Here is a 15,850-nt window from a genome sequence, read left to right as displayed (position 1 = left end):
TGGATTTCATCTCCCCAAAACTGTCTATCTTGAGGCCAGGGTCTTGCTTCACACCCACTAGGATGAAGGCAGCTGACAGACTCACTCTGCCAGCTGCTCCAGAAACCCCCAGACTCTGGTTCAAACCTGTTCTGGAGTTACTTTTCTGAAGTAACTGCACAAATACCACGAAGGAGTCTCTTCCTCCCCAGTGTGCGGGGTTGTGCTAACTGCTAAGAGAGAGGAGATCCTCACTGCCTGCCCGCTTGGTCCTTCTTGGGTCTTTGTGAGCCCTGGAACGTAGCCCCATAACCTAGGGAGTAACATGAGATTGAAGGGACTTGGAACTTCCTTCACTCCGAGGGCCCATGGTGCGTACAAATGCTTAGGGGCACTGAGGGCCCCACCAGACACTTGAAGAAACAAAAAAAGAATGGAAAGGCGGAGGCAGACACCACTGCCAAGCAGTGGCAAGACATTAATAAAGGACACACACACACACTTCACAGTTGTAAGATGGCTTTATGTTCCAATATGCAAAATAAAATGTCCATGCTATATACCAAAACACTTGGAAGTTTCATATCACCTGTCAGCTAATGTGTTTTCTAATAAAGCTTTATCTGTAGTGTGTGCATTTATAATTATATATTTATATATAATCTAAACCATTCTTAGATAACATCAAATGTAATAAAAATTTAAATAGATGTCTTTCCAAATACTCCCTCCAGCATCCTTTTTCAGTAAGTCTATTTGTAAAAAAGCAAAGCTGAATCTGACGTGTGGCCCGCATTTGTGAGATATAGATATATTTATTTATATATTTATTTATATAATATATAAATAGCTATTCAGCATGCAAAGAGTGTAGTGATTTCCAAATCCTGATTTAGAGTTCACACCAGCCACCCTGCCATTCCGGTGACATTCAATGCTAATGGACTGAGTACGTGCTCTCCTCATTGCCCGTTCTGAAAGAATTCTCTGCTCCTCTGAGCTGGAACGCTGACGTACTTTTTCTGAGCTGTCCGTGTCCTTCTGCCGGCTTCCTTGCTCCAGGGATGCAGATTTCCTGGGGGCAGAATGGGCCTAGCAGATGTGTAACATCAGTTCTGATGAGACCTCCACAGGATGTTGCCAGGTAAGGTGTGTCTGACTGCCCATCACAGGATGCAGATGGATCTGAGAGGCCGCAGGCTGTGACTGGGGGAGGGGCTCTGGACTTTATGATGATGAAACTTGATTACAGAGATAACTACTGGTGGCATGTTCCCTCCTCTCGAAGGAAAAGCAAGCACCGTGAGGTGACGTTTGGCCCATGACCCTTTCTGAAAGTCATGCCTCAGACCCTGGAGTTTCAGGACTCCACGTCCAGGCTGATGCATGGCCAACTCCACTCACAGCTCGCTCTCTAAGGCTCAGGTAGTCTCATACAATCTCCAGAAGCCAAAGGAGGGGGGTACTCCTGTTCCCAAGAGTGTCGGGCGGCTCCCCTCAACAGGTGGAAGGCCAAGAACCCTAAGTAAGCACAGATACCCCCAATCCCAGCAAAGAAAGGCCCTCCCTGTGCCAGAGGCCTCAGCCGGCCCCTGAGTAAAATCAGAGTATAGTTCAGAAACCTCTGGATAACTCACGAGCCCTCCACTTCTGTCCCACCCAGGGCATGTCAAGAGATGCCAGGTAGCAGTGGGCTTGAAGAGTGGGCTTGGCTCCTGAAACCAAAATTACTTCTTAGATAATTGTATTTTTTTTTTCTTGTTTTGGCCTTAGCTGCATGTCAGAAGACAGATGTTCTCCAATCACATACAGGCTTGTAGAAGCACAAGCATGCACATGCATGCATGCATGCACACATACACACACACACACACACACACACACACACACACACACACACACCCCTTCTGAAATACCTTTCCATGTCTCTTGGCAGTGCCGGCCACCCACAGAGGTTAGTTAATACTGGATTGACATGGTCCTGGGGCTGTCAAGAATCCAGCAGTCACATCACCCATCGGTCCAGTTCTCCACAGTTCCCACTCCTGAATGATACTGTAAGGAGGACTCTCGGGTCAAGGAAAAGCCCTGCGAGTAGAGGAACTCGTTGGCAGCGTTCAGGTGCGGTGAGGGCGGCTTCCTCTCACACACTGTGGGGAGGCCACGCTCTCTGGGGAAGGAAGCGGAGGGCCCCCGCTCTCGGGCCTGAGACTGGGACAGCTGATTATACACGCTGAAGTGGGCATTTCCTGGTGGCTGGGCGCTCTGGGCCGAGATGGTGGGCAGCCGAGGCATCATCGTGGTGGTGGTGAAATGGGTGGGGAAGGGCTGGTAAGGCACAGTCTCCATGGTCTGAACGCTGTAGCTGGTATACGGCGAGACCGATGTCCACATGTTACAGCTCAGCGGAGGTGGGGCCAAGTCGTCCACGGCAGACACCCCCGCAATCTCAGGCCCCGAGCTCGAGTACATACAGGCCTCTCTGGGGGTCACCTCACTGCAGTAGGAAGGACTCAGCATCTGCTGGTCGTAGGGAGGGGGAGAACGGAAGTAGTGATCGTCCCCCACCGAAGAGGGAGTCTCGAGATAGGATCGTTTGCAGGGTAAGTCCAGGTGGCGGGCACTGTCTGCTGGAAGACAAAGAAGCGCTCAGGAAGGGGCGTTCCCCGCAGCCCAGGGCCTGGTGCACCCAGCCACCCCACCACCACCACCCTCCCCCACCCCCCACCCCCGCATGCCAGGACAGCCTGCCCTTTTCACTCAGCACCCGCCCTGAACCCATGTTGTCTGGTACTCCCGGAACCGTTTACATCAGCTGCAGCTTTTATAAGGTGGCAATGGCCAAGAAGCAGTCAGATTATGGACCCTCGTCAAAGGCCACGGGGGATACCACATCACTGGACACGGAGGGATGCGCTGCATCGGGCAACACAGAGCTCTGATCCTTTGCCAGCCTGACTCTCGGGATGCTAAGAGGCCCTTGTGCACACTGGCATTCTCGGGCTAGCCCAGCCTTGGCCCAGGAAAGTGAAGGCAACTGCCAGGCCGAACCAGGCCCAGAGACCACATCTGTCAGAACTAGCCAGCAAATTAAGGCCATGATGTTACTGCCTCAACCCTCAGTGCCCGCGGAGAGCCTCAGGAAGGAGGCAGTGGGCCAGAAGGCTTGTAGGCAACTTTTCGCTGTCTTGAGAAGACTAGTTTAACCCTACTGTGTTCAAAGAAGACACAGCCGCCGCTGTCCCGCCAATCCCAACCTAACAGTCTCTTCGAAGCAGCTGCCCCAGTGACAAGAGAAAAGGCTGAACGTTCAGGCTACTTTGATAGCCTCTGGAAAGATGCCATCAGCCAGCCACAAACCACATTTCTGCATCTTCCAACACCCCCCACTGTGTGGGATCAACCCTCTGGAGTAATATGTCTTCCCCTGGGATCTGGGATCGAGGGATAACTGAGGCTTGAGGGCTAGGGCAGCAGCCCTCTCAACAAATTTAGGAGCACTTCCCTGTGGCTGATCTCGACCTCTGTCCTGTGCTTTCTTCTCTAGGGATCCATGCTGGGAGCCATGGATAGAGAGCTGGGCAGCCTGGAGGAAGAGGGGTGGAGCTAGCTCCTGGCCCCTCTGCAGACTAATGCCTGGCTGCCCAGGGATACTTACAAATCCTTCTCCCACTCCTTCCCCGGCACTAAATTCCTGTGATTGGCAGATGACCCAGTCACTCTGGGTCAGGAAGGAGCAAAGGACCAGACAGTTGGTATAGGCTTTAAGGCCATCAGTATGTACCACAATTATCAGTTTTGTTGCTGACCTATGAAAGCAACTGTAGACCAAATACAGGTATGGTTGAGCTCCAACAAAGCTTTATTTATGGATACTAAAATTTGACTATTATATAATAACATGAAAAACCCACCTTTTTAAAATGACCCAAAGGCCACTCTTCTGGCCTCCAGGGGGGCTGGATTATAATGGGACTTGCATCTAGGACACTTGGCATTCTGCCAGGCTCATCTCCGGGAATGGGCTGACAGAATGTTCTAGATTATAAGCAAAAGTCCCCAGACTCACTCCCAAGAGAATTTTGGGGACCTACAAAGGTTCCCTAGCAAGCAAGGTACCACTAGTCACCGCTGACTCTGTCTCGACCTGCTGGTTTCCAAGCCAGTGTTATACGGAAGGCAAGTGCCCAGTCACTCATTTCAGTGCCCAGGACGCCTGGGTGCATCCTTAAGGGCTGGATGGAGAACACCAGACCCAGAACCACGGGTCCTCCCTGCTCTGTGGCTGAGACTACCAACAATCCAGCTTCCGCTTCCTTCTAGGCAGAGCCAAGCAGGAGGAACCCCATCGAGGCTCCCAGACCAACACCTGGGGCTCCGGCCAGCACACTTGGAACACCAAGAACTGTCTGAGGATTCCCAAGGCCACACAAGAGTGAGGACCCACGGGCCGGCATGTGGAAAGGTGGCTGCTCTGTCCCGGCCCAGCCCTCAGCCTCTTCCCGGAACCCTACCTCTGCGCTTCAGGCAGTGGTAGAAGAGGCTGGAGTCCCTTTGCGTGGGGAAGGTGTTGAGGGGCAGGTCCTGGGGCTCTGCAGCGGCAAACTGCACGTGGGCCCCGTTCTCATACTGGTAGTGCTGCAGCGCCTGGTGTGCGCTGTGCAGGGGGCTGACGTCGGGCTTCGCCGAGAGCTGGCTGGGGACGAGCCTCTGCCTCATGATGCTTTTCGAGATCACTGGGTACTCCTTGCTGGAGGAGCAGGGAGAGAGTGAAGATGCTTTAGGGTTCCTGGGTCTTCCCGTCCCACCCCTGGCCAGGGCAGCCCCACCTCTGCAACCGGGCCACTCGCAGGTCACTGTCGTCACTGCCCCGGAATCCCTTGGCAAAAGGGTTGTTCTCAATTTTCAGCTGTGTAATCTGTCAGGAAAGGACACACAGAGTCGCTGGGAGGAGAGAGGACAGGCTGGCTTGGTAGCCCTCCTTCCCCCCCCAACTCAGGCCCAGCGAGAACCTAGGTGTGGCCTGGAGAAGCTGAACCCCAGCCTAAGATAGCTCAGGGTCCAGGACCAGCTGGGTCTTCCTTGACCTGGCTGCTCACCGGGAGCCTGACCCAGGCTCTCTACTCTATTTGCTTCCGTCCTGATGGCACTTTCTCCTGATCCTGTGACAGCTTCCTGCGTGACTGCGAATCTGACTCGGCCACCCTTCTGAAATCCACCTCAGCCTATGACCAGGGGAAAGGGATGGGGAGGTGATTGGCACATGCCAGCCAGCTAGCTGACAGGACCCAGGTTCCTCTCCCTGCTAGCCCAGAACTACACCTACAGGAAGACACTAAGAGAAAAGAGTCCAGCCCTCAAGCCCCAAGGCAGACTCCATGCCTCTAGTTTTCAGTTGCTGGCCATGGCTCTGCTCTCTCCAGGGCTCTGCTTCCCGGGATGGCAATCTCACTGTCTGTCTGTCCCACTCTGCTTTTCTATCCATCACTCCACGTGCCCTGCCTGGGGTTGGTTGGCATCAGCTCACTTCACCTCAGGGGCAGCAGGCAGGTTGGATGGTGTTTCAGTGCGGGTTGTGGTTATTATACCTTGTGGTTCTGGTAGGAGGTCACGGAGATGAAGGCGGTCTCTGGGAACACGTGGGTGCAAAAGGCTGTGTTCTTTGAGCCAAAAGCATTGTTCTCATCGGCCTTAACGATGTGCAGCCGCGGCTGGTACTTATGCATGGAGTTGAGGATGATCTGTGAGAGAAAGGTCTTGATCTGAGTCCCGGGCCCCACCCCCTGGGCCCTGGCTAGCCTGTTCCTGAGAGCCTAGGACCCAGGCTTGAACCCAGAAATATCTCAAAGCTCCTGAGTAAAAAAACTGGGTTCCCGACGCCATCCTCCCATCCTCGCCCAGCCTCTCTGTTCTAGGAGCACCTTAGCCCAGCTTTTGTGGTGTGGGATTGTTTCACTGGGACCATCAAGAGCCTAGGGGAGGTCTGTAGAGCTGAATGACTTGTCTGAGCTGCAGGCAAAAGTCCAGGGAGCTGCTGACTCACTGGCCTTACGTCCCTCACCTTCTCTGGACCTCATCTGTGAGATCCTAGTACACAGCCTACTCCCTCCCCTCACTACAGGTGCCCTGCCTTTCCTGGGACTGCCCCTTGTACATGCTCAGCCACCACCTCTCACATCCGTCAACACTATGGCAAGTGTTTGCAGGACAGGAAAGAGGGGAGAAGCCGCTGAAGAGGTCCTGCTCTGGCTTGCGGCACAGCATGATGGGAGAGGAGCTGCTTGCTGCCCTCCAAGCTGCTCAAGGCAGTTCCTAGCCTGAGGAGACTCAGCCCGTGAAAGCACTGCTCCTGAACTCCTGCCTGGGCCTGCAGGGGCCTGCAGGGGACCTTGAGCACCCAAGAGCAGGGGACGAGGCTTGGGGACAGAGGTCAACCTAGCTGACTGAAGCTTAGGGAAGAGCCCAGGCAGAGACACACAGTAGTTAACTGCCCCAAATCGGCTTCATCTGGCTGTGCCCCCACGGTAGCGGCTACATCAGGTGCCATTAAAATGCATTTTTTATCGTTGACATTTGCCAGACGTCCTCCCCTTGGAGGCAGGACCAGGAATTTGGGGCATTTTATCAGCACTGCTCCATCTGTTAACCCTTTGCTTTCTATCTCAGCCGCTGGCCCTCAGCTCCTCCTCCCTTCCAAAGGCTTTCCTCTGCCTGGGGGGTGCCCCCTTCCAGGCTGGGCTTGCTGCTACCTCTGTGGAAAGAACTATTTAACCCTTGGGTGGCCACAGTGCCAAGAGAAAAAGCCCAGAGTTGGGCTCTTTCCTGGAAAGCCTTGCTGAATTCTGAGTCCCAGAAGGTTCCATACTCATCCTGTCTCTGGAGGGCTGGTGCAGGCCAGGGACTAGCTGTGGGCATTTGTCTGCCCTAGGCTCTGAAGTTTACCTAGGTGGCTCTGGTCAGCCTTTCTGTCTTATCCACCAGCCATTACTCTCTTGGGGGTAAGTGCAGAGCTCCCTGGTAGCCTTGGACTACTGCCCAACTCCAAACGAGGCGGAAGAGCACCTCCTTTCCTAGCAACCAGGCATGTCCTGATACGGTAGAGCTGGGCCTTACAAAGCACCTCAGGATTCTGGAAGGGATTCTGTTACCCTGTACAAGTTGTCAAGGCATGGGTACTCACGAAGGGCCTCTGTTCCCGGAAGCCAGCAAGTGGCTTCCTGGCAACCTGGGCACCTCCAGGAGCGCTGGGTCCCCACCTCAGCACGGCGTCCCTGCCACATTCCCTGTCTAATCCTGTCTCCTCTCCCTTCTGCAAGGACCCAGGGCCTGTGCCGAACCTCCCAGATCTGAAGCTTCTCACTCTGACTTGCCCACACTTAATTCTTGACTCTTCAAACTACAAATTCACCCAGGGCTGGAACTGGGGGCTCAGCTCCCAACCCCACAAAGTAAACTCCCCCAGAGAAAGGACCCTATCCTTTGGTCTTTTGCACCTCAGCCTTCTGGGCCGAGTGAGTGCAGAGCCGGCCGACCCAGGCCTACAAACCTCTGGATTTTACGTTCCTCACCAGAGACAAGTTAATCCTGGCATTTTTGTTCCAGTCAGAATGTGGAAATGAACATGTATACAATACAGTCTCTCTACGGGCCCTCACATGCTGCTGCTCCCCCAGTCTCTCTGGCTCCCCTAGGCTGGCATCACAAAGGCAGACCAGACAGAACCCCAAACCACAGCCATTGTGCCCAAGCCTTAGGGACATTCTGCAGCAGCCACAAAGCATCCCTGAGTACAGGCCCTCCCTTTTCCCTCCTCCCACGGCCACTCCCACCAGGTCCATAAAGGTCCTATGTTCAGAAGGCCACCACTTTAGCCTAGAAGACAGTGTTCCTGATGACTTGGGTAGGGGGCCTTAGCCAGCCAAACACACCTTCCAGAGAACAGAAACTGCTGGACCTGCAGAGGCAGGTAGGGTCCACTAGAGCATTGGGGGTCGAATGACCCTTTCATAGGGGTCACCTAAGACCACCAGAAAACACAGATATTTACATGTTATGATTCATAACAGTAGCAAGATTACGGTCATGAAGTACCAACAAAATAAGTGTATGGTTGGGGGTCATCACAACATGAACTGTATTAAGGAGTCACAGCATTAGGAGGTTGAGAACACCACACCAGAGGGTACAACCTTGGCCCAGAGAAGCCTGCCTGTTGTCTCTCCACCAGCTCTAAGTCCTGAGCAAGCTCTTCTCCAGACACTAGGGTCCCCATCTGTCAGAGGAGAGCCCTCAAGCAGGTGGTCCCAAACACCCTCCAAGCCCCTAACCGGCTGGAACCTGTGGGAGGACCCCACCCATCAAAGCAGTGCACCTGGAAATCTGAATGCCAGTCCTGCCAGCCTGAGAGAATCCAAAAGCAACTGAGGGACGCACACACACACCTGGTCCGCCAGAAGCTCCTCAGGCGCCATGTTCAACTCATTTACCAGAGTCTTACTTTCATAGCTGTTGTAGGATGGTACCGGGCCAAACGGGCTAGCCACGTCAACCACCCTACTACATACATGACTAGTCCCGTCATCACCATTGTTCCACAGAAATGGGATTCATTATGTTCTGGCTACAATTCAGAGGCCTGTTCTATTTTAACAACTGCAATAGCGTCCAACAGCCATCTCAGAAGCGAGCTCACCACGACATGCTTGGCCACTGAGGTAGGTCTACGTTTACCCCCATTAGAATCCAAGAACTTGAGAGCCTGGAAGGATGGGGTGCAGAGGGTGCTCTAGCCAGCCCCCTAGATTTACAACGAGGAACAGAAGGCCTGGAGTGGGAACATGACTCGCCCAAGGACACACAGCTGGATGAAGACAGGCGGCCCAGCAGGTTCCAGATGGCCTTGGAAAAAGTACAACCTGCTCTAGATGGACTTCATGACTAACAAGGTGTCTGCTAGACACTGTCAGGGACATGGACCCCAACGCATCTGTTCGGATACCAGCCACACAACAGCAGGCTGACGTACACTCTGTCACACAGAAAACCGGATTTACCCAGCATCATGTGCTTACTAAGATTACGTCCTCCACCCTGCCCAGATTAGGACACGGATAGGATCTGCAGGAGAGCGGATGTAGTGATCCCAGGACTTGGGAGGCTGAGGTAAGAGGGACCCCAAGAGATCAATGCCAGCCTAGGCTGTGGAATGAAATATTTGTCAGAAAAGAAAGGGAAGAGAAATAGGAGGATGGAAGAGAGAAAACTGAAAGGACTCGGGCAGACCTTCAGCTCATTCGAGCTTTGCCTGAGGAGCCTTGGGTCTCACTCCCAGGGCGGCAATCTGGGGTTCTCACACACACCCAGGAACCGTTTTTTGCCTTCTCTCACAGCAACGGCAGTCAAGGGCCGGGAGGACGCAGCCTCCGTGCCAGGCCCTGGGCTAGGTAGTTTACATATGTCACAATTAATCTCCACAGTGTCTCTACAGGGTCAACATCACGGCCACCATGGGCTGAGTGTCAGAAGACATTTGGACAACCTCAGACAGCAGTCTGAGGCTGAGGCAGAATCTGGCCTAACTCTTAAGCTGCACTTCCTTTTACCTAGCTGTGGAGGCGTGGCCTGCTCAGGAATCTGGAGGTTTCTGGAGCTCCTGAGGCATGGGTTGTTGGGGGGGGGGGGGGGGTTGGCATACTCTCAATCAGGAAACGGTGACAAAGAGGGAAGGCAGACATAGATCTATCCCCACTGGCTTGCCAGACATAATCAAGAATCAAGCGGTGAGAAAATATGGTGGAAGAGTCTGCATTCACAAGGGCGGCACCTGAAATGACGCCTCCTGAGAACGTGTGGACCCTTAGGGAGGGCACCGGAACGCTCTCCAGAGGACAAGGAGGGCACTCCAGCTGAGAAAAGGGCATTCCTCACAATCTTCCCAACGCTAGTGTGTCATTTAAAGGAATTAAGTAGAAATGTAAGCTTCTTTTCCAGCTCCACATGCTGATCTTACAGTTCATATGAAAAACACACACACAACTCACCAAGAAAACTCAAAAAAAAAAAGAACAGAGCCAAGGGACAAGCCTGCCAAACACTAAATGTCTCAGCAGTTAAGGCAACTGGCACATGAATAAACAAATTCTTATGGGGACCAAGAGGGCCGAAGACATCCTACCCAGGGAAAGAGGACCCTCCTCTGCTGATGCCGGAGCAGCCGGGTAGCTTTCTCCAAAGGCAGAAAAGTTGGGATTGACACCTCCCATCAAATGCTAGCATACTTCTAAAAGGATCCCTATTTTATACTTAAAAACTAAATCCAGAGCTGGCAAGATGGCTCAGTGGTTAAAGACCTCTGCTGCCAAGCCTGACCGCTGGAGTCTGATCAGGAGAGCCCACACAGTGGATACAGCAGGCCCCCAAAGCACTCGGGGAGCCAAGGCCAAAGGATCCTAAGTTTAAGGCCAACCTGTGCTACACAGAAAGATTCTAAAAAGTACTGAAGGAAACTTCCCTCATAAAGAAGAAATGACTGAGGCCTTTCCAGAACCTATAAAGGAAGAAAGGATAAATTCAATCAAAAACGACTGCCAGGGAAAACCACTACCACTCGGGGACCGGATCGAGTGACGAACTGGCAGAGGCGTTAGGCAGGACCTAAATCTTCCATTTATAAAAGCTCCGAAAATTGATGAGCTCGAAAATTGAGAGGAAAGTGGAGGAAGAATCACAAGAGTTCACAGAAAAGGAGATCTGTGTAAAAGATGCCCGAGGAGAAGGGAAGGAGGCGTGAATTAAAACTAGAGTTGGTACCTATCGATCCCCTATCAAGCCGTCAGGAACGGCTCCGTCGGTACAACCATGAGGACCCAGGTCTGATGCCCAGTACCCGTGTCAAAAGCCCTGAGACCCTACCTCAGAAAACAAAAAGTGAAAGACAGCCTGGGCTGGTGCCAACACCTGTAATTCTAGCACTTGGGAAACTAAGGCAGAAGGATCACAGGTTCAAAACTAGCCTGGGCTATCATGCCTCAAAAAAATAAATAAAACACCGAAGCACCTGGTAACAAAACAACGTGGTTCATGGAACAGAAAAATGGAATGCAGCTGCGCCAGAGGAAGCTCTCTCTGAATGGAAGGCTCGCCAGGATCCGTTCTTCTCAGAGCAAAGTTCACAAGGTGTTGCTATCGTAGCCCTATTCCGCCTGTATGTGTCAAATAATGCTCAAGGTAGTCACGGTGGCCGACCACATCACAGCAAAAACACTTATCTATTCAGTGACGAATTTTGTATGTGTTGTGCTGTGTGTGTGTGTGTGTGTGTGTGTATGTGTTGTGCTGTGTGTGTGTGTATGCACACGTGTGCACTTGGAGACCAGAGGTCAACATCCAGTGTCGTCCTCGGGTGATCCCCAACTAACTTTTTGAGACAGGCTCTAGAATCTAGAGTTCATTCATCTGATTAATGAGGCCGTGAGCTCCAGGGGTTCACCTGTCCCCACACCCATAGCACTGGGGCTGACGCACGCCACTGTGCAGGGCTTTTTCACAGTGAGCGCTGCCCTCAGGCTGATGGGAACCAATTGAGCCGTCTCCCCAGTCTCCTTGGTGACTCATTTTTAAATCCATGTGACCGTACTTCCGATTCAAAAATCAACTGTAGAGATACAAACAAGTCCCGAGATACAACTTTCTAAGTACAGGGGTGAAAAGGTGCGCATGCTCTGAGCACACAGACAACCTGTGCTTTGAACTCAGAACCACGGATAAGGAATGAAAAAGGGTCAATGGGACAGGAAAATCACCCATACCCAGGGTGGCGTGGATGTCAGGCAGGAACAGTGTTGCACAAGGCTGCCCTCTGAGCCAAACTGCCACCATCTTCATGAGCTCAGCTGTGCCCACTTGCAAAAGATGCCAGCTGTTGGTGACTGCTGGGTCCTGGGACCCTCACCAGAGTAAGCGTCCCCCAGCCAGCTGTGTGCAATTCTGCCCTCGTGCATGTGGCCTCAAGGGAGAGGCTGGCGGAAGAGGCACCACCTTGCAGCAAACGGGGAAGCCATTACCCACATTAGGTAAAGACTTTCCAGCGGAGCCTCTTGTGGGGGACGCACCCACACTCTGTCAGTAACCCCACATCTCACGCTCTGTGAGTACACCAGTAAACTCACTGTTCCTCAGGGTGAACTTGGATGGAACTGTACACTGGTAGGTCACTGGGATGCTGGGGAGGGGGATTATTACATTATTGATTACATTATTGATGCCCCCCCCCACCTCCGGAGTGTCCTATGTCTTGTTAAGAAATTCAGATGAATCTCTGTAAGCACGGGGCCAACCTAGTCTACAGAGCAAGTTCCAGGACAGCCAGGGCTACACAGAGAAACTTTGTCTCAAAACAAACAAAAAAGTCAAAAAGAAAGAAAGAGACTTCGATGAGGGCTAACCCAGTCTTTCCCAGGCAGATTCGCCCTGTGAGATGGCCCTTTCTTTCTCCTCAGCCAGCTGGAAGGCCTGGTACAGATGCTGGCAGCCATCCCCCTACACACATAGTATGCACAGCCTACTGCACATCTCTCTTTCCTGCCTCCAGGCTGGCAGAAAAGACCTCCGTGCCAGCCACTATGGATCCACTTCAGCCGCACTTGACTTCTTGAAGCCCAAGTATTGCTAGACTCTTAGATGACTAGGAGAGAGAGGACACCCTGTCCCCATCACACGGCCACCGAACACAGGGGCCTCCTGGAAGGGCGGGGTAGGAAGGAAGTAGCAAGAGATGATAGACGGTCCGCAGCTGCGGAACGACAGAGTGGAACTTTCACTCCCATGATCCTTTCTGTTCCTGCTGCCTGCCCTCCTCTAACAAAACCCAGGTTCATACGCTGCACCTGCCCTGCCCTCCTGAGCCTCCTCCTCCACGGTTTTTAGTAGAAATTTCCTCGCGGGCATTTGCTTCAAAGCCCCACAAGTTGAGGCCGGGAGAGATGGCTTAGCAATTAATACAGCACTTGCTGCTCTTCCAGAAGACCTGGGTTCAATCCCAGCACCCACATAGCAGCTTACAAGGATTTGTAACACCAGTTCCAGGAGATTTAATGCCCTTTCCTGACCTTGTCTGGCACCAGGCATGCACGCAAAACACCAACATACATTATATTTTTTTAAGTTGCTTTTTTTTTTTTTTTAACTCCACAGGTTTTCCAGACAGAACTCAACCATGACTTTGGAAGTATCTAGCCATGTGGTCTGAGAAGTTCCTGTTCTAGATTCCATCTGCCATGAAAGACTGACTGCTCAAACCCTCATACCTAAGCCCCTTTCCTGGTCCCCAGAAAATTAAGAAAAATGTCAGGCTGAGAGCAGGCGAGGCTTGCTCACCATGTACAAAGATGTAGTGAGTAGCTGTTCTAGCTATGACCTGAAGCACCACCCTTAGTGAGGTAGCAGGTAACCGTTACACCTGCCTGTGACCTTAAAGTCCATGCCCCTGGGGCGTGGCCGATCGGGACCCTTAAGACCTGGGATGCGCGCACGCACACACACACACACACACACACACACACACACACACACACACACACAGAGCACTCTCTTCACTCGTGGTTTTGGATGCTAGACACAGACCAGGCAAAAGAACAGCGTGGGACTGTGCCTCAGCCTTCCAGGACCCTGCAATGATTCCTCTGTTCTGTATCATGAGATTTCCTTCTCTAATAAATTCCTTTGCCCCTTAAGCAGACTCCATGGATTGCTAGCAATATCTGGACCCAAATATTACAAAGCCCTGCATCTCATCCGAGGAGGAGGAAGAGGATGGGAAGAGAGGAAAGGGAGATGAGGAGGAGGAAAAGAAAAGAGGCGGCGGGAAGAAGAGGAGTTGGGGAGAGAAGACACTCAAAAGAGCATTCATGGACGAAGAAGTCCTGAATATAAAGAACCTAAATAAAACAGATAATCCAAATGGCTACTGTCCTCTTCCCACACTCAAAACCCTCTTCTTGCTTTTATGCAGTGGCAGACACATGGCCGGGTGGCCACTTCTACAGTGAGGAGACGGGTAGGTTGGCTTGGAGGATCTCTAAACTAGGGCCCCCTAAGCCCATGTGGAGGACCCCAGGGTCATTCACACCACTGGAACTAGCTGTGGCCTTCTCTAAGAACGAAGAGTCCCATCTCATCCCTAAGCTGGTCCTTTCCCACGGAGAGGTTCCAGCCACTTTGGTGACGGAATGAAGAAAGGTCACCATTGGGTAGCAGCTTCTAGAGCACCTCGGATGCTCTGAAAATCCCAGTGGTAAGTCCCATGTCCACTGGGCTGGGGGAAATTCCTTCAGGTCTGGAAGCTCCTGGTTTGTGCGGGTGAGTCATGCAGAAGGAGAGGCGTGTCTGAGGCAAATTCATAGCACAGGATGGCTTTTTCCCAGGTTCCTGGACTGAGCCAAGAAGGGCAACTTCCTCCCCTTTCCCTTCAAGCTTACAACTCCCTCTAGCACAAGTCAAGAGTGGAAAGCTGGAGTCCCAGAGGGCTGCTCTGCCCTGATAAGGCCAAGACGTGAACGTGTGCACCACAGTCCTTGTCTACATGGCCACGGGCTGCTCCCTCCACGGGGACACTACCAATACCAAAGACAAGACAGCCAGAGTGCAGGGTCCGGAAAGACAAGTTGAGGGGCTACAAGTGCCTGAGACTAAGAAGGAGGAGATGAGCCGGATAGCGATAGCGCATGCCTTTAATTCCAGCCAGCACTCGGGAGGCAGAGGCAGGCGGATCTCTGTGAGTTCGAGGCCAGCCTGGTCTACAGAGCGGAAATCCAGAACAGGCACCAAAAAACTACACAGAGAAACCCTGTCTCAAAGGGGAAAAAAGTAGGAGATGTGAGTCCAAGTATCTGCCCTCTTTACTTCTCCACCCTTGAGACACATTGACCTCCATGGTCTAACAACGTACAGGGTATGGTGGGCAATAAATGCCAAGTGCTGAGTACAAGACAGAAGGTAGACAGATGCCTTCATCCCATCCCTCAGGGATGAAAGCTGAGGTAAAATCTCTATTGCCAAAGAGATGAGCCCCACATGGGCAGGGCCAGTGCAGCCAGAGTACCCACAACCTTATAACCCTGCAAGGTAGTCCCCACTGGCCAAACTTAAGAACACAGCAGGGTTCCAGGATGTGAAGAGCCACCAAGGATGGAGGATGGGCTGAGAAAACAGTATTTTCTCCGGCTTCTAAATTAGAGCCGGCTTTCCAAGCCTAGCTACCCTCTCCTCTCACCTTCTGTAGGGCCAGGGAAGTGAGAGTGTCTTGGGAAGCACCCTTGAAGCTGGGAGCCATGGTAACAAGCAGGGGCACCCAGGACCCCATCCAAACCCTTAATCTCCAGATCCTTTCAGCTGTCCAAGGAGACCACACCCGCCAAGCTCCAGACGAGCCCATCCTGCCAGGGCTGTATGAGCCTGCAGGTGTAGTTAGGGGGTCCTGTCTCTACACTCTCTGCTGGCATCAGAGCCCCCCCGCATCTTGTAAGCCTGAAACCTCAGTCCAGCCAAGCAGACAGGGTCCAGCAGGAGTCATGTGGGCACAGACCCTGCCAGGATTTGCTCTGGGAGTTGCAACTTGGCTGACCCTCCCCAATGGGATCTTCATGCCCTGCATGGGAAACCCGGTCTAGAGACTTGTAAAATAGAGAAGGTTAATTTGGTGAATCAGCACTCCAGGTGTGTATTTACATCCCCAAGGACCAAGAAGAAAGCTGAACCGATTCAGAAACTGAAGTCAGGAGCTGCTTCCCATCAATCAGGATGAAACAACTTCTGCATTTTCCAGAAGGGACTTCGCAGTATCCTGACTGGCACACAGCTCCCCAGAGACTGCACT

General features: G+C 52.4%; 1 protein-coding gene across 3 annotated transcripts in view; it reads right to left on the bottom strand.

The window, feature by feature from the left end:
- Positions 1 to 481: 481 nt before the first annotated feature.
- Positions 482 to 15,850, bottom strand: part of Tbx4 (T-box transcription factor 4) — a 30,458-nt gene continuing 15,089 nt past the window's right edge. For 2 of the 3 annotated variants that reach the window (XM_037201115.1, XM_028878195.2), the window contains 4 exons: positions 5,568 to 5,720; positions 4,809 to 4,897; positions 4,494 to 4,729; positions 482 to 2,609 (listed from right to left, as the gene is read on the bottom strand). In XM_037201115.1, the coding sequence (XP_037057010.1) occupies positions 1,990 to 2,609; positions 4,494 to 4,729; positions 4,809 to 4,897; positions 5,568 to 5,720 (1,098 nt within the window). In that variant the 3' untranslated portion in view covers positions 482 to 1,989. The remainder of the gene's footprint in view (positions 2,610 to 4,493; positions 4,730 to 4,808; positions 4,898 to 5,567; positions 5,721 to 15,850) is intronic. The other variant, XM_028878196.2, reaches the window with a different exon arrangement.

This window comes from Peromyscus leucopus, chromosome 8b, assembly GCF_004664715.2.
Source record: "Peromyscus leucopus breed LL Stock chromosome 8b, UCI_PerLeu_2.1, whole genome shotgun sequence".
Classification (NCBI taxonomy): Eukaryota; Metazoa; Chordata; class Mammalia; order Rodentia; family Cricetidae; genus Peromyscus; species Peromyscus leucopus.
The sequence above is the reverse complement of the archived record's forward strand: the minus strand, read 5'-3'. Positions and strand labels throughout refer to the sequence as shown.